Source organism: Pipistrellus kuhlii, unplaced genomic scaffold, assembly GCF_014108245.1.
Source record: "Pipistrellus kuhlii isolate mPipKuh1 unplaced genomic scaffold, mPipKuh1.p scaffold_m20_p_3, whole genome shotgun sequence".
Taxonomy (NCBI): Eukaryota; Metazoa; Chordata; class Mammalia; order Chiroptera; family Vespertilionidae; genus Pipistrellus; species Pipistrellus kuhlii.
In genome coordinates this window covers 83,342,746-83,367,737 of record NW_023425529.1, presented here as the reverse complement: position 1 = coordinate 83,367,737, position 24,992 = coordinate 83,342,746, and the positions used below count along the sequence as shown (strand labels likewise).

Genomic DNA, 24,992 nt, shown 5'->3' with positions numbered 1-24,992 from the left:
GGGATTCTTCATATTCAGTTGCTTTGTGGGTTTCAGCAGATATAATCTCACATATGAGATGCTACTGCTGACTAGAAAACTTTTTTTGGATCATCCACAGGAAGCAAGGCCTCTGCCACCTTATTCATCTAAGCAGCAAGATTTCAGGTGGTTTGGCCTGGTACTCTTCTGTTATTCATCTACCTAATAAATCATCCCCACATCACTTCCCACATGTACTACTTTATTTTATTATTTTTTTTTTTTTTCACAGTGGCAGCATGGTTTATTAGCTGGGCCTTAGTACAGGCGCTGGGGCTTGCCCATGGTGCTCTTGATGTACAAAGCCCGAACATTCTGCCAGTTCTTCTTGAGCAAGGACACTAGGAAATTGACAGCTAAGTGGATGTTGTACACAAGCTCATCATCTGTCATCTTCACGTGGCCAACAGCCACTGCCAGACACAGCACCTTCTTCATCTGGAACTTGATTGTGGATTTCACCTCATCGACCTTGGCCACCATGTTCTCATTGTGGGTCAACAAGGAAGGGAACTTGCCAGCCTTATTCAGGCCTGGGCCCAGGATTCGTGGGATCTGCTTAATCAGAGACTCTGAGGCCAAAAAGGCATCGTACTTCTTGGCCAGCTTCTTGACCAGTTTCTTATTCTTGTTGAGTTTCTTCAGCGCCTCGATGTCCATGTGCGGGATGTCCACGGCCTTGGCCTCGTCACAGTGCTGCTGGTCCCCCAGCACACACACGGAGAACTTGGGGCGGGGCGTGGACTTAAGCCTGACGGTGCCCGAGAAGCGTTTGTCCTTCTGAGGGTCATAGTTCTTCAGGCTGATCTGCAGCTCCACCGTCTCCAAAAACTTCCGGCGCTTGCGCTGGTTCCCGTGCAGGACCTCCCGCACCGCCTCGTAAAGGGTGTCGCGGGAGACTTTGCTGCTCATGGTTCCTCGCGCCGCAAAAACCGGAAAAGAGACTCCCACATGTACTACTTTAAAGAACACTGTAAAGCCATCCTATGGCTGATGTGCATCTCAGACTACGCTGTGAGCCCAGTGTTGTACATTGAACATACCTGAAGGTTTCAATAATACACCCATCTCAATGAACATATATCACTGTGCTCGAGAATAAAGCATCAGGTTCACATGCTACTTAAAACACGTTTGTGTACGTGTACACACACACACACACACACACACACACGTGCGAGCGCTCAGTGTGGTCTGCTTGGCAGAGGCCAGGGTCCTCTAAACTGGAACTCTTGCATCTTCGGATCTCTTGGAGCAATTCCAACTTATACCTTCTAGGAAAGCATAGTTGTTTGGCTGCTTGCCTTATGTGCTCTTGTGTTGGTTACTTCCTTCATGAAATGTTTTGTTAGTTAGCCATGGAATTAAATTATTCAATAATTTAGGTAGGACTCTGCATCTCATGATCTTAACTAAGAATTTACTAGTTATAGCACTACATTTTTAATGGACATAAAGATCTCTATTTTTTAGTGCCAGGGAAGGCAACATGGCTGGCTGTGGCCATGATCATAAACATGACCAACCCATTCTAACACTGTAAGCCATGAGCATACAGGCCCTTCGCTGGTAATCATGTTAATTACTAGGCATCCAGTTTGAGAGACGGTGATGATAAAAGGCTTTTTTTTTACCCAGAGGCTGCTCTCACAAGAGACAGATTTGTATTACTTATGTTATGTGCTATAAAATCTTTCCACTGCCTTGATGACTCTGTGACACAGTACAGTGTACTAGTTAAGAGCATGGGCTCTGGAGACAGGCTGTATGGATTAATTCCAGGGTCTGCAACATTCCAGCTATGAGACTCAAGACGAGTTACTTTTGAGATAGTGTATTTTATGGAATTATAATAATCAGTTTGGCCAGCCCATGCTAAACTTCTTCAATAATTATTAACTACTAGAGGCCCAATGCATGAAATTCATGCACTGGCAGGGGAGGGGAGTGTCCCTTAGCCTGGCCTGTGCCCTCCTGCACTCTGGGGGATGTCTAACTGATGGCTTAGGCCCGCTCCCTCTGGACAAATATAAAATGCTAATTGGATCAAAATAATTGCTATTAAAATGATTCTTAGCACTGCCATGGAGGCAGGAGAGGCTCCCACCACTGCCACTGCACTCGCCAGCTGTGAGCACACTGACCACCAGGGGGAAGCCTGTATTGTCTGCCCCTGGTGGTCAGTGCGCATCATAGTAACTGCCGTTCTCCCATTTGGTTAATTTGCATATTAGCCTTTTATTATATAGGATTTTATTTCCAAGAATCTGTTTCACATTTGTAAAATGAGAATAATAATAATGTTCATCCTTGTGAGGCACTGAGTACATGTAAAATATAAATTAGCTGACATTCAGACCCTGAGGACATCTTAAGCTGTCATTTGCACTTAGCTTCAGATTCAATGATTGTGGGGGCTACATAATGGCATGTGAAGTAATGAAGAGAAAAGAAGAGTTGGATAAGCAATACAATAGACCAGAGGTGGTTAAATTACAGTCCGTGAACCAAATTCAGCCCTGAGAGTGGAATAGCTTTAGTAGAGTGTGTAGTTCACAAAGTAGAAAGTATTTATTATATGGACCTTTACAGAAACGTTTGCAAATCCCTACATTAGAGAGATTCCAGAAACAGGGTAACTATAATATTAGAGAGGAAATTCTTATATTTTTCTCACAGATTATTAACATAAATAAATAATACTTTCTGTTTTATAAGAATTCAATTCACAATGAATAAGACTTGCAAGAACAGCAATATCAATACAAAATAAAACACTGGCTAAATAGAAAATTGGATTTGGTAGTAGGCATGAAAAGAAAATCCACAGTTGCAGAAAGTTATAATTAGTAAAATTTCATATAGACAAAAACCCTAATAAATAAAATCTTTATAAAATTTAAATATGAAAAATTGCTATTAAAATGATACCATAAAATAAGAATATTGAAAAAGTTGGACATTTTCAACTACATGTATGAAAAATTGATAAATTGAGTTAACTTAGTTTTAGCTCCAGAAAATATTCAGTGAAAATTCCTTCACATTGGTACAACTTGATTAAAATGTTTGTAAACACTGAGTCACTGAGTCAAGCTCCTTAAAGGTAAACAAGTATAAAATGCTAATTGGATCAGAACAGCATCATCACTCTGAGTACAGATATAAAAGATGGAGGAATTTTAGAGATCATCTAAGTCATCTACCTTTCCTTCTTGCCCCACTTTCTAAATGAAAACTCAAGACCCAGATAAGTAGCCTGACTTATAACCATGGTCAGACATAAGTTACTCAGCCAATGTCCTTGCATCAAGTTTGATGCTTCTCACCTTGACCAATTGCATAACACACAGGCTTTGTTGAATTGCTTTTTACCTGAATAGTTCTGTGGCAAGTTAACTTTTAGAACTATAACTGGGCTTTCAGATTGTGATCTCCATTTTCTAAAACAAAGACGACTAAAAACAATTTGGGATCCAAAGCTTCTTGATAATAAACATATTGTACCCATTTGGGCCCACGGCATTATTCTCCAGGACAGAGGAAGAAGATCTTAATTGGCCTTGCTTCCAGGACTTGCTCCTTGCTGTCCAACCTCTACAAACCGCAATGGTAAACTAAGGTCTTCCTGATTACCTGCTGCTCACTGCACCAGCCACATGGTTTGTTACCTCAACCCCTGCACTGTGGTGGTTTTAAATAAGTCCAAAAATGTTGTGACATTCCTCCCGTCAAAAAGTAGAGCCTAAGATACTCTGCCCCATTAAGTGTGGGAAGGTCTTAGTGACTCGCTTCTCAGGAATAGAACACTGTAGAAGTGATATATCACTTCTGATTCTAGGTCATAAAAGACATTATGGCTCCCTCCTTGTTCTCTTGAATCATTCATTTTGAGGGAAGTCAGCCACCATGTCACAAGGACATTGCAACAGCCAATCCCCAGCATGAACTGTGGGAGAGCCATCTTGGAATTAGATACTCCATTCCCACCTGACATCTTGACTATAACCCCTAGGAGACTCGAAGTAAGAACTAAAGGCTACTTAGTTGCTAAGCTGCTCCTGGAATCCTGACTCACAGAAACCATTGAGACAACCAAATTTTGTTTTATGCTGCCAAGTTTTGGGGTAATGTGCTATGTAGAAATAGTAATTAGTACATACCCTACACACTATCCAAGGTGAACTACTAAGATTATATCAAGTTTGTTATGCTGTTTATGCTTCTGCATCATTGTAAGTGCTGTGTCTTTGTCTAAACTTATGTCTGCTTGGCGAATGCCTATTGCTCCTACAAGAGGCAGCTAACAGGTCACCTCCTTTGTGAAGCTTGAGTCTCTTGTGGAGAACTGGGATTTTCTATTGCACCTTGTATAGTTTTTTTTCTGTTGGAGAACATCTATTGTTTAGTATTTGTTTTGGGGTCTTGCGGAATTTATTTTAAACCATTTATCTAGTACAATATAGGTAAGAGGTAGACTCTAGACTTTTTTACAGAGAGGAAGGGAGAGGGATAGGGAGTTAGAAACATCGATGAGAGAGAATCATTGATCAGCTGCCTCCTACACCCCCATACACACCCCCACTGGGAATGTGCTGCAACTAAGGTACATGCCCTTGATCGGAATTGAACCTGGGACCCTTCAGTCTGCAAGGCTGACACTATCCAATGAGTTAAACCACCCAGGGCCCAATAAATATTTTTGAGTTAATTTTCTCATTTATGTCAATTTTAAACCAAACAAAAGAAACTCCAAACCAGTCTTAGCTGGTTTGCTCAGTGGTTAGAGTGTCAAAGGGTTGCAGGTTCACTTCCCAGTCAAGGGCACATACCTGAGTATCAGGTTTAATCCCTGGCTCTAATCAGGGTGCATGTGGAGGCAATTGATGGGTGTGTGTCTCTCACATAGATGTCTGTCTGTCTGTCTCTCTCTCTCTCTCTCTCTCTCTCTCTCTCTCTCCCTCCCTCCCTCCCTCTCTCCCTCTCTCTCTCTCTCTCTCTCTCTCTCTCTCTCTCTCTCTCTCCTCTCTCTCTCTTCAGCTTTCCCCCTCCCATCCTCTCTCTCACTGTTTCTAAAAAAAATCAATGGAAAATATATCCTCAGGTGAGGATTAACAAAAACAGAAACAAAAGAAAACTTAAAAGCCCACTTAAAGGAATTATTCTATGTAAACTTAGGGCCCAGATGTCAATGATAAGGAGTGTGAAAAATGCATTTCTCAATTTGTTAAAACATAAATTCAGGGACAAACATCCTGGTTTAATTTATGGAAGATGTAACAATATGAATACTAGATTTTAAAAAGTGACTCACCAACAAAATGACTATCAGTATGTAAACATTTAAGATGTTTTCATTTAATACCAAAACTGTTCAAAGAAAATTTGAATAATTTATTTTACATTCACCGGAAAAGGAACCCAGATAGTTTAAGAGCTTTCTAGGTTTGCCAAATTCCTCCTCATGCAAAGTTTGTGATTCTAGTCTTGAAATTGAGGAAGGATGGTATTTGTTCAGTATTGACTATCAATAAAAAGAAATCTTGCTAACAAGTGGTTTGCCTTAAAACCCGAATTTTCACCAAAAAGAATCAGCCATCTGTTTTAAATATTTTAAAGACTAAGCCTCTATTTGTGCTTTGCTTTGATCTCCTAGGATAATAGGAAGACAGTGATACAGTCCAGCTACACCTCAATCAAGTACGCTCATTTAATTTATCCCAGAGATGCTGACTGCCAGATCCAGCTGGAAACTTCAGCCTCATCATCCCAGGATCACGAAGAAGAAGGAAGACACATCAAGGGAGAAGAACTCTTTTGTTTTGGTTGATGATGCATTTTTGTGTCCAAAAAAATATTCCTTTAACCCAAAACAGATAATAATCCTAAAGACAAAGAAAATGTATAGAAAATAACAAATTAGTGAGGAGCTGAGGACAAGTTAATGAAAGGAATACTATAGAACTCTATGGTAACAAGAATATTGTTTAATAGTGCAGATAAAATGTGAGTCAAATTATATTCTTCAAAACAGAACTCTGAAAAATAAAAGTGTGATATAATAGGCAAGTGCTAAGCCTGTCTTCCAAAACTGGTATTAAAAGGGGTTCTGCCATATATGTTTAGTGGGGGCTAAAGGTAATCAACTTGATATATTCTAGAAGGTGCATTGGATACTAATTGGAGCTAAGATCAGTCTAGGAAATTGATAAACATGAATGATGTCAGATTATGGGATAACCTTATTAGGGTACAGAGGAAATTAAAAGATTAAAAACAGGTATTATTGAAGTATAGCACTTCAAACAAAATACATGGAAAGTTTCTTTAGGGTAAAAATCACCAGTTTTTTATACTTAATATAAATATAAATAAATAAATAAATAAATAAATAAATATTCACTGTGCTCTGTAAAATCCCATATTTTCAGACTCTGTGAAAAACAATCAAATTGTCATGAAATTTTTTTTTGCACTGAGTGCAAGGATATTTTTTATTGTCCAGGAAGAATGTCTAAATCATAAATAATACCATAAGCAAGAGGACTAGCTCTTCATGTTAAGTGCTCATCATCAAGAAAAAACTCATGAATTTGAGAGCATATGTTCCAGAGATATTTACAACACCACAATTTCAGTCTAAAATGAATCAAGTGAGTCACAGGACAATGCCACCTTCAATCTTTCAGCGGAAACTACAAAAATAAAGGCTGTTCCTGTGGAACACTATAAAAGTGATCTTCAAAATACAATGAGAAAGGTCTCTTTCACAAATTACAACTCACTCGTGTGGTCCAAGAGGTTTTTGCCTTCACAGAGCTTAGGTAATCACTAAGTCTATCAAGAAGTACTTAGGCCCTAACTGGTTTGGCTCAGGGGATAGAGTGTCAGCCTGCGGACTGATGGGTCCCAGGTTCGACGATGGTCAAGGGCATGTACCTTGGTTTCAGGCACATCCCCAGTGGGATGTGTGCAGGAGGCAGCTGATCTATGTTTCTCTCTCATCGATGTTTCTAACTCTCTCTCCCTCTCCCTTCTTCTCTGTAAAAAATGAATAAAATATATTTTAAAAATAAAATAGAAATTGTCTTAAAAAAACACACAAAAAAGTAGTACTTAGAACCACAGCGCAGAGGTGGTGGCTTCTGCTTCTTTCTGTTGCCTAAAAATCACCCCATGTCGACCAGTTTGGCTCAATGGATAGAGCGTCGGCTTGGGGACTGAAAGGTCCCGGGTTCGATTCTGGTCAAGGGCATGTACCTTGGTTGCGGGCATATCCCAGTAGGGGTTGTGCAAGAGGCAGCTGATTGATGACTCTCTCACCGATGTTTCTAACTCTCTATCTCTCTCCCTTCCTCTCTGTACAAAATCAATAAAAAAAATATATAAAAAAAATCACCCCATGTCAAGAAGAAAAAGTCCACTGCCACTATGGGTGCTTTTTAAAGGTAATTAGGTCTGACTTTATATTTGTGGATAACTTTCCATGCCGTGATACCTTGGAGTGGTATTGATATTGTTCAGGCAGTACTGATGAATGTGTCAGTTAAAAAAACCTTCATTTTTTTTTTTTTTTGGACCTGCAGATTTAGCTGCTTTGGAAAGCAGTTGCTTCTTTTTGAGGTTTAAACATAAGACTACTACAGTCACATCACACACACACACACACACACACACACACACACAGGACTCTGCTGGGCTTTAAAACACAGAGAACACAGAGCGTTTGAGATACTTCCAAGCTGGTGACCAGTCATCAAATAAATGTTAGTTAGAAATATGTAAATTTACCTGGAATACCCCTGTGTTGTTCCTCCCAGGGGGCCAAAATGCCTTAGTGGGCCATCAGGAGGACAAAGGAAACTATTTCAAAGGAATCACATCAGTTATAATACTTCTAAAGCAGAAAACTGTGTTTCTAAGTAAAGAAGTGGAGCTCTTGGGTCCTAGCTTCCAAAATGACCAAGAAGTACTCTTATTCCTAACTATTAAATATAATCCAAAACAAATGCCTTACCAAAATCATACCAATATTAGCTTGTTTACTTCTGAGGAGAAAACGTAAGATAGGAAGAAGGGAACATTACGGTGAGCCCCCTTTAGGCTGCATTGGTCTCCCCTACTTTCCTCCCTATGACAGCCAGGCGGATGGTTTCTAACTGCCTTGAAGTTTTCTTAGAACCAGAAAAAAACTATTTTTTTCAAACTCTCCTATAAATAAACTATTGTTTAAAAAGATGATAACAGAATATTTGTATTCTATGTTCTAAAAATGTGTTGGTAATGGCTAAATCAAAAAATAAACTGAGACAACTGAGACTGGAAATGTATCACACAAAAATTTATGTGATGCAGCAAAAATACTTCTAAAGGGAAGTTCATAGCGACAAATGCTCCTAAAGAAATAAGAAAGTCTCAAATAAATGTCCTTACTCAAGGAACTAGAAAAAGAACTAAAAAGCCAACATGTAGTAGAAGAAAGGAAATAACAAAGATTAAATAAAAAATAAATGAAACAGATTAAAAAGACAATAGAAAAGAACAATAAAATTAAAAGCTAGTTCTTTGAAAAGATAAATTGACAAAACTTTAGCTAGACTGACCAAGAAAAAAAGATGCAAATAAAATCAGAAATAAAAACAGATTTTATAACTGATACCACAGAAATACAAAGAATAATGAAAGACTCCTATGAACAATTATATACCAACAAACTGGGCATCTTAGAAGAAATGGCTAAATTCCTGGAAACATACATCCTACCAAGACTGAGTCATGATGAAAGAGAAAAATCTAAACAGACCAATTACAAGTAAGGAGATTGAATCAGTAATCAAAAACATAAGTTCAGAGCCAGAAGACATTACGGGTGGATTCTACGAAACAATCAAAGAAGTAATACCAATCCTTCTTAAACTCTTCCAAAAAATAGAAGAGGAGGGACTGTTTCCAAATACAAAATTACCCTAATACAAAATCCATACAAAGACACCATAAGAAAAGTACAGACCAATATCCTTGATGACTATACATACAAAATTCATCAGTAAAGTATTAGCAAACCAAATTCAACAATACATTAAAAGGATCATACACCATAATCAAGTAGAATTTATTCCAGGGATGCAAAGATGGTTTAACACCTGCAAATCAGTTAATCTAATACATCACATCATAAAAATAAAGGATAAAATTATAAGATCATCTCAACAGATGCAGAAAAGACATTTGACAAAATGCAAAATCCATTTATGATAAAAACTCTTAACAAAGCAGGTATAGAGGAAAAATGCTTCAACATAATAAAGATAAGCCCACAGTGAACAGGTGTGAAAAACAAAGTTTTTTGGGCTCAGATCAGGAATAAGAGAAGGATGCCCACTGTTGCCACTTTTATTTAACACTAGGGGCTCCGTGCATGAAAGTTTGTGCACTCCGTTGGGGGGAGGGGGGTCCTCAGCCCGGCTTGTGCTCTTTCGCAGTCCGGGACCCCTCAGGGGGATATCTACTTGCAGGGTTAGGCCTGCTCCCCAGGGGATTGGGCCTACGCTGGCAGTCAGACATCCCTCTGGCAGCCCCAGAGCCCTCGAAGCTGTCAGCCTGGCTATGGCTGAGTGAACTCCCCTTGTGGGAGCTCAGACCACCAGGGGGCAGCTCCTGCGTTGAGCGTCTGCCTCATGGTGGTTAGTGTGCAACATAGTGACCAGTTGTTCCGCTGTTAGGGTAAATTTGCATATTACCCTTTTATTATATAGGATAGTATTAGCCATGCCAGAGGAATTAGTCAAGAAAAAGAAATAAAAGGTATCCAACTTGGAAAGAAAGAGGTAAAAATTTCACTATTTGTAGATGACATATTACATATAGAAAATCCTAAAGACTTCATTAAAAAAATTAGAATAATATGCAAATTCAGTAATGTTGTAGGACACAAAATCAATACACAAACATCTGTTGCATTTTTATACATTAATAATGAACTATTAGCACCAAATGAAGAAAACAATCCCATTTAAAATTACATCAAAATGAATAAAATACCTAAAAAAAAATTTAACCAAGGAAGTGAAAGACATATATTGACAACTACTAGTCATTAATAAAAGAAATTGAAAGACATACAAAAATGGAGATATTTTGTGCTTACAGATTTGAAAAGTTAATATTGTTAAAATGTCCATATAACCCAGAGCAATCTATAGAGCCAATGCAATCCTATCAAAATTCTAATGGCATTTTCCCCAGAAATAGAACAACCCCCCCTACAATTTGTATGGAACCATAAAAGACCCCGAATAGCCAAAGTAATCTTGAGAAAAAGAACTGAGTCACCAGCATGATGTTCCCAGATTTTAAACTATATTATAAAACTATAGTAATTAAAAATATACACTGAGTGGCCAGATTATTATGATCTCTGAATGAATAATAATCTGGCCATTCAATGTGTGTGTGTGTATGTGTGTGTGTGTGTGTGTGTGTGTATGTGTGTTGTGTGTGTGTGTATGTATGTGTATTAGAAGCCCGGTGCATGAATTTGTGCATGGGTGGGGTCTGGCCAGCCTGGCCAGGAGGGAACATGGGCGGTTGACTGGCCTGCCTGCTGGTCAAACTCCTGGTCGAGGGGACAATTTGCCTTTTATTATATAAGATATACACTGAGTGGCCAGATTATTATGATCTCTGAACGCATAATAATCTGGCCACTCAGTGTATAGTACTGGCATAAAAACAGACACACAGATTAATGAAATAAAATAGAGAGCCCAATAATAATCACACACATATAAGGTCAATTCTGACAAAGAAACCAAGAATATATAACGTGGAAAGAAGAGTCTCTTTAATAAATGGTGTTGAGAACATTGGAGAGCCACAAGCAAAATAATGAATCTGGACCATTATCTTATACCATACACACACACAAAAAAAACACCTTAAAATACATTAAAGGCTTGAATGTAACACATGAAATCTTAAAATTCCTAAAAAATCAAACAAAATAAAACTCAACACAGATAGTAAGCTCTTTGACATAGCAGTAATTTTTGGATTTGATGCTAAAAACAAATACTCAGTGGTTAGAGCATTGGCCTGCAGAAGAAGAGGTTGTGGGTTTGATTCCTGGTCAGTCAAAGGCACATGCCTCGGTTGCAGGCTCAATCCCCAGCCTGGATTGGGTGCATGCAGGAAGCAACCGATCCATGTGCCTCTCTCACATTGATGTTTCTTTCTTTCTCTCTCCACCCTCCCCACACTCCTTCCACTTTCTCCAAAAATCAATGGAAAATATTCTTGGGTGAGATTAAAAAACAAACAACAACAACAAAAAACCCCACCAAAGGCAACATAAGCAAAAACAAAGTGAGACTACAACAAACTAAAAAGCTTTTGAACAGCAAATGAAAAATCAACAAAATGACAAGGTAACGTACTAAGTGGAAAATATATTTGCAAATAAATATCTGGTTAGGGTTCATATCCAAAATATATTAAAAACTCATACAATTCACTAGCTAAAGAAACAAACTACTTGATTTAAAAGTAGGCAGGAGATCTGAATAGACACTTTTTAAAAAATATATTTTTATTGATTTTAAAGAGGAAAGGAGAGGGAGTGATAGAAATATCAAGGATATGAGAGAATCATTGACTGGCTGCCTCTTATACACCCCACTGGGGATTAATTCATTTGGTTGCTTCCAGTAAGCACCTAGAACCATGGTCGGCAAACTGTGGCTCGTGAGCCACATGCGGCTCTTTGGCCCCCCGAATGTGGCTCTTCCACAAAATACCATGGCCTAGGTGAGTCTATTTTGAAAAAGTTTAAGTTTAAAAAATTAGGCTCTCAAAAGAAATTTCAATCGTGGTACTATTGATATTTGGCTCTGCTGACTAATGAGTTTGCAGACCACTGACCTAGACCATGGATCAAACCCACAACCCGGGCATGTGCCCTGATCAGGAATTGAACTGTGAGCTCTTGCTTGGTTCATAGGTTGATGTTCAACCACTGAGCTATGTTGGCCAGGCTGAATAGACATTTTTCAAAAAAGACATACAGATGGCTACAAGGTATATGAAAAGATGTTCTCTATCACTAATCATCAGGGAAATGCAAATCAAAACCACAATGAGGAGTCACCTCACCCCTGTTAGAATGGCCATTATCGACCCGACTAGAAATAAAAGTGTTGGAGAGGATGTGGAGAAAAAATCCACTGTTCGTGGAAATGTAAACTGGTGCAGTCACTATAGAAATTAGTTTGGAGGTTCCTCAAAAAATTAAAACTAGAACTACTATATGATCCAGGAATTCCACTTGTGAGTAGATATTTGTAGAAAATGAAAACACTAAATAAAAAAGATAGCCCTGGCTGGTGTGGCTTAGTTGGTTGGAGCATCTGTCCCATACACTGAAAGGTTGAGGGTCTGATTCCCAGTCAGGGCACATACCTAGGTTGCAGGTTTGATCCATGGTCAAGGTGCTTACTGGAACAACCAAATGATGTTTCTCTCTCTCCCTCCCCCTTACTCTCTTTCTCTTTCTTTCTCGAATCAATATATATGTAACAACAACAACAAAAGAAAAAGGAAAAAAAGGAAGGCATTCAAAAAAAGGAATATTAATTGTGGAGAGAGTAGAAACTTCTGGAAAATCATGAAAAGCAGAAATAAGTGAGGATTTTAAATTTAAGTTTGAGATGGAGAAAAGAAGGAAGGGGAGCATAACAGACAGAAAATTGTCTGTACTTAGGACAAAGAGGAAACTAAAGATATTTGTGTGGGAAGTGTACAGGAAATGCCATTAGACTGGAGTTTATTTGGTGCAAAAACAGTTTAAATCCAAAGCTTCAAATTAAGAAACTCTTGCCCCATTCTCTTATTTAATGAAATGAGAGAGGCAAGAGGAAGAAAAAGAAAGTAAGAAGAGAGAAGGGAGGGAGGCAGAGAGAAGCAGGAAGGGCTTCGTGCTATCAATAGTCACTGTATGTCTACGGGTTGAAGACATTAATAAGTAACATTAATCAAGAATGTTACCATGATCTGTAAAGGCACTGTTTTAAAGGCTTTATATTAGATCATCTAATCACTCAACAACCCCATGAAGTAGGTATATTATTATCCCCATTTTACAAATAAATAAAGTTAAGTAATCTGGTCCTGAAGCCCACATTCAGATCAGGACCCTGAAGCATCCGAATGAGATGAGAAGGCAATCAACTCAGAACAATGATTCAGACAATGTCCAAGGGAAGCTGATTGCTCTTTTAATATTCTGTAAAGCTCAACATGTATCTATCTATTCTTGTGAACCACTCACATTTGTAGCTTTTCTATTTGAATTATGCATTTTATATTAAAATAGAAGTGTGGGTGGGTACATAACCATGCAATGAATGAAAGGACATTGACACTGTATGTTTTAGCTTGCCAGTTTGAGTATTAGCCCCTACATGTCATATTCTCATCCTTAGTGCCTTCTTTCAAGTTGGTTTCTATCTAATATTATTTTTCTTTTCCCTTCCATTTATCCAAACTTTCTCTAATCTCCAAGATCCACTTCCTATCCCTTCCTAATCTCTGAAGTTCCAAATTCCTCACTAGGTTCCTAAGTAGTTGCATTTATTTAAAAAATATCAGTAAATCAAAACAATGAGGTACCATCTCACACCTGTCAGAATGGCTATCAACAAATCAACAAACAAGTGCTGACAAGGATGCAGAGAAAAAGGAACCCCCCTGCACTGCTGGTGGGAATGCAGACTGGTGCAGCCACTGTGGAGAACAGTATGGAGTTTCCTCAAAAAGTTAAAAATTGAACTCCCATTTGACCCAGTGATCCCACTTATAGGAATATATCCCAAGAAACTAGAAACACCAATCAAAAAGGATTTATGCACCCCTATGTTCATAGAGGCATAATTCACCATAGCTAAGATTTGGAAACAACCTAAGTGCACATCAGCAGATAAGTGGATTAAAAACTGTGGTACATCTACACAATGGAAAACTCGCTGCAGTAAAAAAGAAGAAATTCTTACCATTTGCAACAGCATGAATGGAATGGAAGAGCATTATGCTAAGCAAAATAAGCCAATCAGAGAAAGATAAATATCACATGATCTCACTCATTTATGGAATATAATGAACAATATAAACTGATGAACAAAAACAGATCCAGAGACAGAGAAGCATTGATTAGAGTCTAGGGGTGTCGAAATCAATCAGAGAAGGGGCCAAAATCTAAAATCCAGCCTAAATCGCGGGCCGAATGGTTTACTGAACAGTCATAAACTGTTATTGTGATGGAAACGCAGCGGAGTGCAGTGATGACAGTGCGGTGCGGGCCACATTGCAAGGCCTGGCGGGACGGATTTGGCCCTCGGGCCTTGTGTTTGACACATGTGGATTAGACCGTCAAACCTCAGAGGGCAGGTAGAGGAGGGTGGGGGAAGAGATCAATCAAAGGACTAGTATGCATACATATAAGCCTAACCAATGGACACAGACACCAGGAGGGTGAGGGCATGAGCGGGGGCAAGGGGGAGTGGGGGGGGGGGGATAAGGACACATGTAATACAATGAGGGCATGCGACGGAGGTAGAGGAGGCTGGGGGAATGTCAATGGGGGGAAAAGGAGATATAATTACACTACATGTAATACTTTAAACAATAAAAAAAAATTAACCTGCAAAAAAATAAAGAAATTAAAAAAAAAATAAAAGGTCAAATTATTCCTTGCCTATTGTGTCAAAAACTAGTCCTGGTATTGGTCCAAATGATTTAAACTGTTGGTCTAGTAAACAATTTGGAGCATACTGGTAAAATATTCTAATTCACTACCCCATTCAATTGTACAAGATGACTTAACAGTTCCCTTCTACAGATATATTCTCTAGAGACTTAAGAGACTACCATTGTAGTACTAATGCAATAGGATAATTTCAGGATGTTTTAATTTGATAAGGACAATCCAATTAGGATGGACAAAAAAAGGAAATGCCCAAAGAAAAAGAGAGTTAGTTTAAAACACTTGTCCTAAAAGCTTGTATTAATATTTACATAACCTCTAATTAAAAAAGAAATGTTTCAAAACATACTGGTCCAAATCTTGTTTTGGGATGCTATTGTGCTGAGCTAACAGCAATGCAACACATTTCCAGATTTTAGTCAGTGAAATAGTCTTATACCAAAACCAACTGCCAAGTCCCTGGGCAGGTACCTCTTTCATTTGTGTGGTCTGGCACCAGTGTATTCAGTCTCCATAAGATGAAGCCAAGAAAGAGCTACTATGCTTCAGGCTCCTCTTTATGGCTATAAACTACAGGTTACGAAAGGAAAAGTTTCTACCTGAAGGATGTTAAATTAGCAGATAGGAAAGATTTCTGAATTATTCTCAGCCCCCTTTTATTTAGCATAACATTACAGGAGCCAGATCCTATAACTTAATTATGACTTTTTTTAAAATTCTCAACATTTCTCAACAGGTTTTTTGCTTCTAGACATTTTTCCCTTCTCCCCTTTCAAAACTTTTTGTAGTAGAAATGATGATATTAAGCTAACAGCTAATTAAGTCTATGCTATTGGTTTCAATGTAAACTTTACTGTTTCTTATCTAAATTTCATGAATGCAGAAGTTAATTATCTATATATTTAATAAGAGCTTGCTCTCTACTAGGCATTGTTCTAGACTCTAGATCACATGTGTCAAACACAAGGCCTGCGGGCCAAATCCGTCCCGCCAGGCCTTGCAATGTGGCCCGCACCGCACTGTCATCACTGCACTCCGCTGCGTTTCCATCACAATGACAGTTTATGACTGTTCAGTAAACCATTCAGCCCGCGATTTAGGCTGGATTTTAGATTTTGGCCCCTTCTCTGATTGAGTTCGACACCTCTACAGTTGATGGAATACAAAAGCAAATCTTCTAAGTTCCTGTCCTCATGGGACGTACATTCTTTTGTAAGGGTAAAACAAGAAAAAAGAAAACTCCATTCATTCAATTTAATTCAAATTAATCTCTTATATGTTGAAGAATTTTTTCCCTTGGAAAAACACTTTGAATTTTATAAAGAAATGACCTATAAAGAAATTTAGTCACTGAAACTTTCTTTGAAAGAATGTACTTTCAAGCAACCCTCCTAAGATACATAGAATGAAGCTAGTATTACTTCAAGCTAGAAAAAGTGAGCCCTTCTTTCCCCTCAGCCTACAGAAAATCCATGTGAAATGTTTTTATGTTAAGTTTGATAAAGTAAATCACTAATTTGAAAAGTAAATAATTTTGTTAAGAAAATCTGTTCTCATTACAGCTATACTACCCTGAATGTGCCCGATCTCATCTGATCTGGGAAGCTAAGCAGGGTCAGGCCTGGTTAATTGGTTGGGAGAAAATCTGTTCTCTGTAGAATTAGTAAAGAAATAGGTGAAGGAAATTAGACTGCCAAGTCAAAACTTCTGCAGGAAGCACTCACACACTTCTTTACGTACAACCTTATATTTATAGCTCATTTTAGAAAATTTGAAATACTGTATTGTAGAAACACCACTATGGCCTACTAATTATAACTGCAATGTGTTAAACCAATGGCAATTAATATTTTGATGAAGTAAGATCAATAGTGCATAATTAAAAAAACAAAATCGGTAGCAACTGAACTCTGATTAAGAGTTATTCTACTATAGGAAAAGAGAAAAGAAAAGGGAAACTTCAAGAATAAATCTATTTGAAGGTTTGTTCATTTTTCAGTCTTCAGGTAAAGGTACCTATGGGCCTTGTTTCCTATAACACTAACATTTTCTTCTGATTGGCTAGAAAAGGGTGTTCAACTAAAATATAATCCTGTCCATGTTCATGTATATGCAGGAGTTGTTTCCTGCTAAGGCAGGCCAAGAAGTTTGTATGTTCTGTTAAAATAAAGTAGGCAGGTTCATTTAGAGGAGACTGGTGAGCTACATCCGGTGAATCCAGGGAGTGTAAGACCACCAATATGTGTGAACTTATTAATCATAATAATAATTATTATTTTTCTTATCAGATTGCTTTATTTATTATTTTTGCATTTTAATTTCTTTATTGATTGAGGTATTAGGATTTCCTTAGTCAAACCTCCAGGGTGTGGCCCCACATGCTTCATGATGACAAATAACTACCCCTCTATGATGTAGACTAGGTAAAGAGAATTAGCACATTGGTTTCTAAGCTTTAGCTTTGTTGGGCATGCAACCTTCTAACCCAAAGGGCTTTTTGGTTGGTATTGTGATTTCACCTTCTTTCAGAATGAAGTAATTTGAAAAGCTTCCCATCTTCACAGTATATACCCTATTTCCCAACTTACCTCATCATCCTTCTTGGCTGTTTGCTAGTGAGAAGTCTACACATATCTCCATCATTTTGAGAAGTATAACTCCAAGACATAGACTTTCCAAGGAGAACCAACTCCAAAGGAGTGAAATCACTAATAAGCATGGGCAGTGAATCCAGGGAGTGCAAGACCACCAATATGTGTGAACTTATTAATCATAATTATTATTTTTCCTAAGAAAAGGATTTCCTTAGTCAAACCTCCAGGGCATCACATCAAAGGGAGATAATGCTGCAGCTGGACTATGTTTTCCAGGCAAATTGCTCAGAAAGGAGAATCTAGACAGTGTCCTGGCAACTGTTTGACTCAGCAGCAATCCATAACAGACAGAAAAATAATTCTTCAGACTAACTGTTTAAAAGGCTTTATTTACTTCTTATTTTTAAGGACAGTTTGAGAGTGATGTCAAAATGCTATGGGATAACGTTGGTAGGCACTCTATAAGAATTACTGACCCTGAAAATTCAGAGCATCTATATATATAAAAGCCTAAGCAACTGTAGACCATTTAACCAGTAGCTAAGACGTGCACTGACCACCAGGGGGGCAGTTGCTCAATACAGAGGCATGGAAACATGGAACAGATTGATGATTCTCAGAGGGAAGGGGGATGGGTGGAGGGTGGGAAGAGATTAACCAAAGATCTTTTATGCATACTAGAGGCCTGGTGCACGATTCGTGTACTGGTAGGGTCCCTCAGCCTGGCCTGTAGGGATTGGGCCAAAACCAGTTGGGTCCCTCGGCCTGGCCTGTGGGAATTAGGCTGAAACCACCAGTCCAACATCCCCCGAGGGATCCAGATTTTGAGAGGACGCAGGCCATTGGTGCAAAAATCCATGCATCAGGCCTTTAGTTCTTCTATAAGTAGAAACAAAAGGTTGTGGTTCACAGTAAAAATTGCTTAAAAAAACAAACACAACTATATATTGTATTTATATTTAATTATCACAAAAATGTATATCCCCAATCTATTCACAGAGTTCTTGGTCAAATTTTCTATTTCCAATTTTATGTAAATCTCTATAAACTTACCAGGACACTGTAAAATCACTCTAGATAGAATGCTTTATTAATAAACTCATAGCAGGAGAAATTTAGTTATATGCCCTGGAAGTTTTCCCAAAATGTATTTTAAAATTATAGTAAAAGTGACTATTAACACACATGGAAAAAAAAAAATCCACAAAACCCAAACCCCATTATACCAGAAGCATAGCAAGTCACACAGGAATTGTGAAATGAGAAACCAGTAGGCGCACCAAATGATTTTATGAATTACAGAGAAACATGATGTGAGAATGATTGTGCAAAAAACAATGAAAGCAAACAAACAAACAAACAAAAAACATTTCTATAGTTAAGGAAAGCTGTTTCTCACCGTTCTGAACAAAATGGCTGAACTAAGATCATCTGATTGGCTATGCCCATATACCCTCCTCCTCATCCTATGGGGAGAGAGATGAAGAAGGGAACAATGCCCCAGAGCAGCATGGGAATGAAAAAGAGTTGGTTAGTATTTAAAACAAAGACATAAGCATAAGTAGTAGAAGAAAATGGACTCTAATTTCTTGACTGTTTTTTCGTTTGTTGTTACACTTCTATGCTTCCTACCTTTCCAAGATGTTATCTCCATTCCAGGGCTTGACTGGGCAAAATTATCAAGTTGGAGACTTTTATTATTTGCCTTTTTTCAACCTTTCTCCATTTTTGTTTGCCTCTCACTACTCCCAGGCATACAATTACTTTTGTATTTATTAGCAAAACCTGTTTTAAGGAAAGGATCTAATAATACTCATATTGTATACACTGGCACACATTTAATCCCAGGTGTCCAGGAGCAGGCGGAGAAAGCAAAATGACTTCTTGCCAGAACAAGACTGCTGACCTCAGGCAGACAACTTTACATTTTGCCTACATTAAAGATATAAGGTTCAACTCAACTCAACTGGTTTAGTAAATGTCATCTACCTTCTGAATCTTAGAGAAAAAAAAAAAGCAATTTGGATATTATTGCTGCTTTCATCTGCAATATTTCTTCTTCTTCTCCTAAGATAACACCATTGCCATTGTTTAGTAGAGATGTTTAGTAGAGAAGTTTCATTCAACTTTTGATCATATGGACATAATTATTTAACTATTATTTTACTCCCTCCACAGCTATTATTTTTAAGATTGTGATGGAGATGTTGAAATCTGATTTTTGGCAATGGGACATGAGGTAATCTGTTCACCACTCTCCCCCATCCATCATTTTCAAGATCTTGGGAGAATTCCATTTTTTAAAAAACTACATAGAGTTGAATATGGTTCCCCTCAGACTCATCAATGCTTTTGCATTGATGAGAAGTGGAAGGCAACAATTTCCTTTGAAAATGACATATACTAAAGGGATCCACCAAGGTGATGGAGTGAAAAAACTATTTCAATCTTCATATTTAATAGATGATGAGCAGAGACTTTAAAATTTGCAATTAAAGAATAGCTTCCTTTGCACTGAGTTGTGCCTCATTGAGCTCACAAGACTCTTATTTTCCTAATAAGGCATTATTTCTTTAGTAAGAAAAGCAGGACTGTTATAAATTAGTATGCGCCTTTGAGAAGATTAAGTTGTGTTTTTTTTTTTTCTCAGCCAAATACAAGGATTCTTTATTCTGTTCAATTTTTTTTACTACCTCCTCTTAATATATTTAGAATCATCTATTATCTTCCTGTACAGAAATTGAATGTGTTTTTAAAAAATTGATGGAATTTTTAAAAACTGATTATTTTTCTAATCTATATCCTAGAATCTGTAGCACAACAGTACAAAATACATAAAAATAGAAGCATATCAATCTTTTTTTTAATAAAACATTCAAGAGTAGACTTACCTGGTCTGGGGAGGGTTTATGATTGGTTTGATTGGAATGAGAGGATTTGAAGTAGTCATCCTCATAGTTGTCGGCCATTAACTTCATTCGATTTTGTGTCTAAGAAGAAATGATTTATAAGGTTACATTTAGATAAAAATTCTATGACACTGTAAAGTAACAAAGGTCTTAAGAATATCATAAGAAAGGATAAAACTAATCCTGTCTGAAATAAAATAAACAGAATTTCTGAGGATACTAGAGGCCCAGTACATGAATTCATGCACGGGTGGGGTGGTCTGGCCAGTCCAGCCCCAATCAGGGTGGATCAGGGCCAGGCCTGTAGAAGGAGGAGACAGCGGGAGGTTGGCTGGCTGGCCCACCCCAATCAGGGTTTGATCAGGGCTGGGACGGCTGAGGAGAGGGGCAGAGGGTGATTAGCCCAAGGGCCCAACCCTCAATTGGAGTGGATGGCCAATTGGGAGCCAGGCCAGCCATGGGAGGGGGCTATAGACAGTGGGGCGGCCGGCCTGTCCCCAAATGGGGTGTGTAGGGGGCTTATCGGGGGCGGGGCCAGGCAGGAGGAGGGGCTGGAGAAGGTTGGCCAGCTGGCCCAGCTCCTATTGGGGAATGGGAAGCAATCTGGGGTGGTGCCAGCCAGGGGGAGGGGCTGTGGGCTGATCAGATGGGACAAGCTGATCAGGGCGGGGATGGCTGGGCAGAAGGGTGACAGGAGGGGGTTTGACCAGCCGCCCTGCCCTTGATTGGGGTGGGAGAGGCCGATCACTGGTGGGGCCGACTAAGGGAGGGGCCTCGGGAGGTTGGCCAGGCAGCCCCACCCCCCGACTGGGCCACAGTGGGCGTCATAGCAACTGGTTGTTCTGTCGTTATGGTCTCTGGCTTTTTATATATATAGATGGGGGAGGTTTAGGCATAGCTATCGACTGCATTGTATCCCCCATTCCCAAATTCACATCAGCACCCTATCCCCTAATGTGCCTGTATATGAAGACCAAATCTTTAGGAGGTATTTAAGATTAAATGAGGTCACAGGAGTGAGGCCCTAATTGGACAGAATTGTGACCCTGTAAGATCAGAGATACCCCTTCCCCCCACACTGCCTTTTTCTCTCTGCCATGTGAGGACACAGAAAGATTGTGGCTTTTTCAGCCAGAAAGAGAGCTCTCATCAGAAACTAAATCAGCTGGCACCTTGATCTTGGACTTCCTAGCAACCATATTGTGAGAAAATAAATTCTGTGTGTAAGCCACCAACTCTATGGTATTTTGTTATGGCAGTCTGAGCAAACTAAGACAAGGTCATAAATTGGTACAGGATTTTTTCTTTTCTTTTTTTGGGAATGGGGGAGGTAATCTCAAATTAAGAAGTTTAAGCAATGCTTGTTTCTACAATAAAACCTATATTATCCTACAGATAGGATAGGACTCTAATTCTATTTTTCACTTCATGATATATAGACCCATCTTTCTTCCTTCCTTCCTTCCTCTCTTCCTCCCTCCCTCCCTCCCTTCTTCCCTCCATATCTATCTATACCGAGTGACCAGATTATTATGATCTCTGAAAGCATAATAATCTGGTCACTCAGTGTGTGTGTGTGTGTGTGAGTGCGCGCGCGCCTGTTTGCCCCCATCTTCCCTCCCCATTGGCCTGCTTGTCCCCCTGAGGGCCTTCTCACTCCAAACTTCCCTCCCCGTTGTCCTGATCACCTCCAACTGACCCCCACTGAAGGCCTGCTTACCCCACTGGCACCCATGCTGGTCTGCTTACCCCCAAGGCCCCACCCTCCAACCAGCCTGATCACCCACAACTGCCCTCTCCTCTTGGTCTCTAACCACCTCTACCTCAGGCCCGCCACCATGACTTTGTCCAGAAGAACGTCCGGAAGGTCTCCTGGAAGGTCTCCAGTCTAATTAGCATATTTCCCTTTTATTAGTATAGATAGAGGCTTGTTGTACGGATGGGGGCTGGCTGGTTTGCCCTGAAGGGTGTCTTGGGTCAGGGTGGAGGTTCTGTTGGGGTGCTTGGCCAGCCTGGGTGAGGGGCTAAAGGCTGTTTGCAGGCTGGTCATGCCCCCCCCCCCCCCCCCTTGCAACCCAAGCTCCCAGCTCCTTCTTGGGCTGGCTGGAAGGAAGTATCTGGGATTTATTTATCTTCTATAATTGAAACTTTGCAGCCTTAAGTGGAGGCCAGGGCTGGCCAGGGCAAGCGGGAAGCTTGGCGTCCTCCATTGTCAGGGGAAACCCAAGCCTCCTGCTTGGTCCAGCTCCGTGGCTGCTGCCATCTTGGTTGGGTTAATTTGCATACTTGCTCCTGAAGGCTGGTGGGAATGGCTTGTAGACGTAGCGGAAGTACAGTCAGTACAATGGCTTGTAGGCGTAGCGGAAGTACAATCCTATTAGATAGGATTGTAACTGTTTCAGAGTCCCAAAAACCCTATTCAGGAATATGATTGGCAATTTCATAAACTGTATTTTAAGCATTCTGTAACTTTGAAAACCAACTACCATGAATACTGTTTTAGTACTGAAGCTCAACAATTTATGTAGTTAATTAAATTCTTATAATTTGTAAAGCTTTTGAAATACAGGTAGGAAAAAAACCCTTGGATCTCAGGTATAATAGATGTTCATTTTCAACAGTTACTATTTTCTAGTAGCTTTTCAGACTCTTATCTTTATGAACTCTTCTTGAGAATGCATATTTATTATTTTTTAAATTAAAAAAATTATGGTATCCAAAATCTATCTTATTAAATGCTGTGTAATATTTTGGGGGCAGATATCCTAATATATAAAAAAGCAGGAGCTGTCACGACCAAAACAACTGGATGGATGACCAAACAGCAGGCTACGTGGGGCGACAAGGCGGGCAGAGGGGTTAGTGAGGGACGACCAAATGACTGAACAGCAGACTGCGTGGAACAACCAGGCCGGCAGGGGGGCAGTTGGGGGAGACCAGGTTAGTAGGCAGGGCAGTTGGGGGTGACCAGGTGGGCAAGGGGGAGCAGTTAGTGGTGACCAGGCTGGCAGGATGGCAGCAGTTAGGAGCCAGCAGTCTCGGATTGTGAGAGCAATGTCCGACTGCCAGTTTAGGTCCAATCCCTGCGGGTTCAAGCCTAAACCGGCAGTGGGACATTCCCCAAGGGGTTCCAGATTGAAGAGGGTGCAGGCTGGGCTAAGGGGAACCCCCATGCATGAATTTCATGCACCGGCCTCTAGTATGTATACAATAGTAATAGTATTTTAATACCAGAATTATTTGTAAGGGTAATTTAGGGTTACTAGCACATAGATCTTCAAACTTGGTAGCTTAATAATCAGCCTATCTGATTTCAAATACTGAGCTTTGAATCAGAACTCTTTGCCACACCACTATTCATTAATCCAATCAACAATTTCTAATATAATTGTTGAAATGAGAAGACATATAAGATGGGGAACAGATTTTGATCTGTCAAGATTATAAATTAATTAAAAATTTGAGAATAATCCTTTATGGTAATCTATATATTTTCACTATAATTTTAAATAAAGATTGATTAAAGTACTATTTATCATGGGAGAATTATGAGATCATTAATAATATGGCTGAAGGCTGAAATCTCTAACCAAATGCACACAATAATGGTAACACATTTGGTATAGTGATTAGCAGTGACAACACTGAAGTGATATGAATTGTTCAGTCACTTACAAGCAATGTGACTGGGCAAATTATTAACTCTCTCAGAATCTCCTCTGTAAAATGAGGATAACTATACTTCAATGGACTACTGTGAAGACTAAATGAGTAGTAATTCAGTAAAGTACTAAAAACAAGGCTTAGCTCAACAAATGTTAGATATTTTCATCTGTGAGATGAAGTCCTAAATACTGTTTTCTAGAAAGGCACGTAGTAGTACAGATGATTCAATTTAGTCATGTAAATTGCCCATGTAAAAAACACTCAGTAGTAGCCAATGTAGTTTATTTAATGCTAGAGGCCTGGTTTACGAGGGGGGTGGTGTCCCTCAGCCCAGCCTGCACCCTCTCCAATCTGGGACCCCCTTGAGGGATGTCTGACTCACAATCCAGGACTGCTAACACCCAACTGCTCGCCTGCCTACCTGCCTGATTGCCCCTAACCGCTTCTGCCTGCCAGCCTGATCACTCCCTAACTACTCCCCTGCCAGCCTGATTGATGCCTAACTGCTCCACTGCCAGCCTGTTTGCCCCTAACTGCCCTCCCTTGCGGGCCTGGTCACCCCTAACTGCCCTTCCTTGCAGGCATGGTCACCCCTAAATGCCCTTCCCTGCAGGCCTGGTCCCCCCCAACTGCCCTCCCCTGCAGGTCTTGTCCCCCCCAACTTCCCTCCTCTGCTGGCTTGGTCACCCCTAACTGCCCTCCCTTGCAGGCTTGATCACCCACAACTACCCTTCCTTGCAGGCCTGGTCCCTCCCAGCTGCCCTCCCCTGCTAGCCATCTTCTGTACACATGGGGGCAGGATCTTTGACCATATGAGGATAGCCATCTTGTGTGTTGGAGTGATGGTCAATCTGCACATTACTCTTTTATTAGACAGGATTGCTCCTCTTGTGCTTGAAAGCAAATATAATTTAATTCCATATTCACTTTTAATAAGTATCCACATTAGTTAAAAAGAAATCAAAGGAAGCTGTAAGAGTATGTTTTGTGAAATATACTTGTCTAATTCCCACCAAGAGAAGTTTAGTGGGGGAAAGTAAAACCACC

The 24,992-nt window shown here is 39.6% G+C and overlaps 2 protein-coding genes and 1 long non-coding RNA gene across 16 annotated transcripts in view; 1 reads left to right on the top strand and 2 right to left on the bottom strand.

The window, feature by feature from the left end:
* The window catches only part of LOC118730866, a 25,983-nt gene extending 20,049 nt beyond the window's left edge, over positions 1-5,934 (top strand). Inside the window, exon 4 of the long non-coding RNA XR_004991645.2 lies at positions 5,919-5,934. This is a non-coding gene — a long non-coding RNA (uncharacterized LOC118730866). The remainder of the gene's footprint in view (positions 1-5,918) is intronic.
* ERC1 (ELKS/RAB6-interacting/CAST family member 1) overlaps positions 1-24,992 on the bottom strand; it is a 411,084-nt gene that overhangs the window by 66,853 nt on the left and 319,239 nt on the right. For 9 of the 14 annotated variants that reach the window (XM_045588387.1, XM_045588384.1, XM_036459228.2 and 6 more), the window contains one exon: positions 20,262-20,360. In XM_045588387.1, the coding sequence (XP_045444343.1) occupies positions 20,262-20,360 (99 nt within the window). Of the gene's footprint in view, positions 1-5,509; positions 5,907-18,769; positions 18,837-20,261; positions 20,361-24,992 lie in introns of those variants that run through there. The other 5 variants (XM_045588391.1, XM_045588392.1, XM_045588389.1 and 2 more) reach the window with 2 other exon arrangements.
* LOC118730864 (60S ribosomal protein L10a) lies at positions 251-972 on the bottom strand. The gene has a single exon (XM_036459243.2). It carries the CDS (start codon positions 931-933, stop codon positions 280-282), a length of 654 nt encoding a protein of 217 aa, XP_036315136.1. The 5' UTR covers positions 934-972; the 3' UTR covers positions 251-279.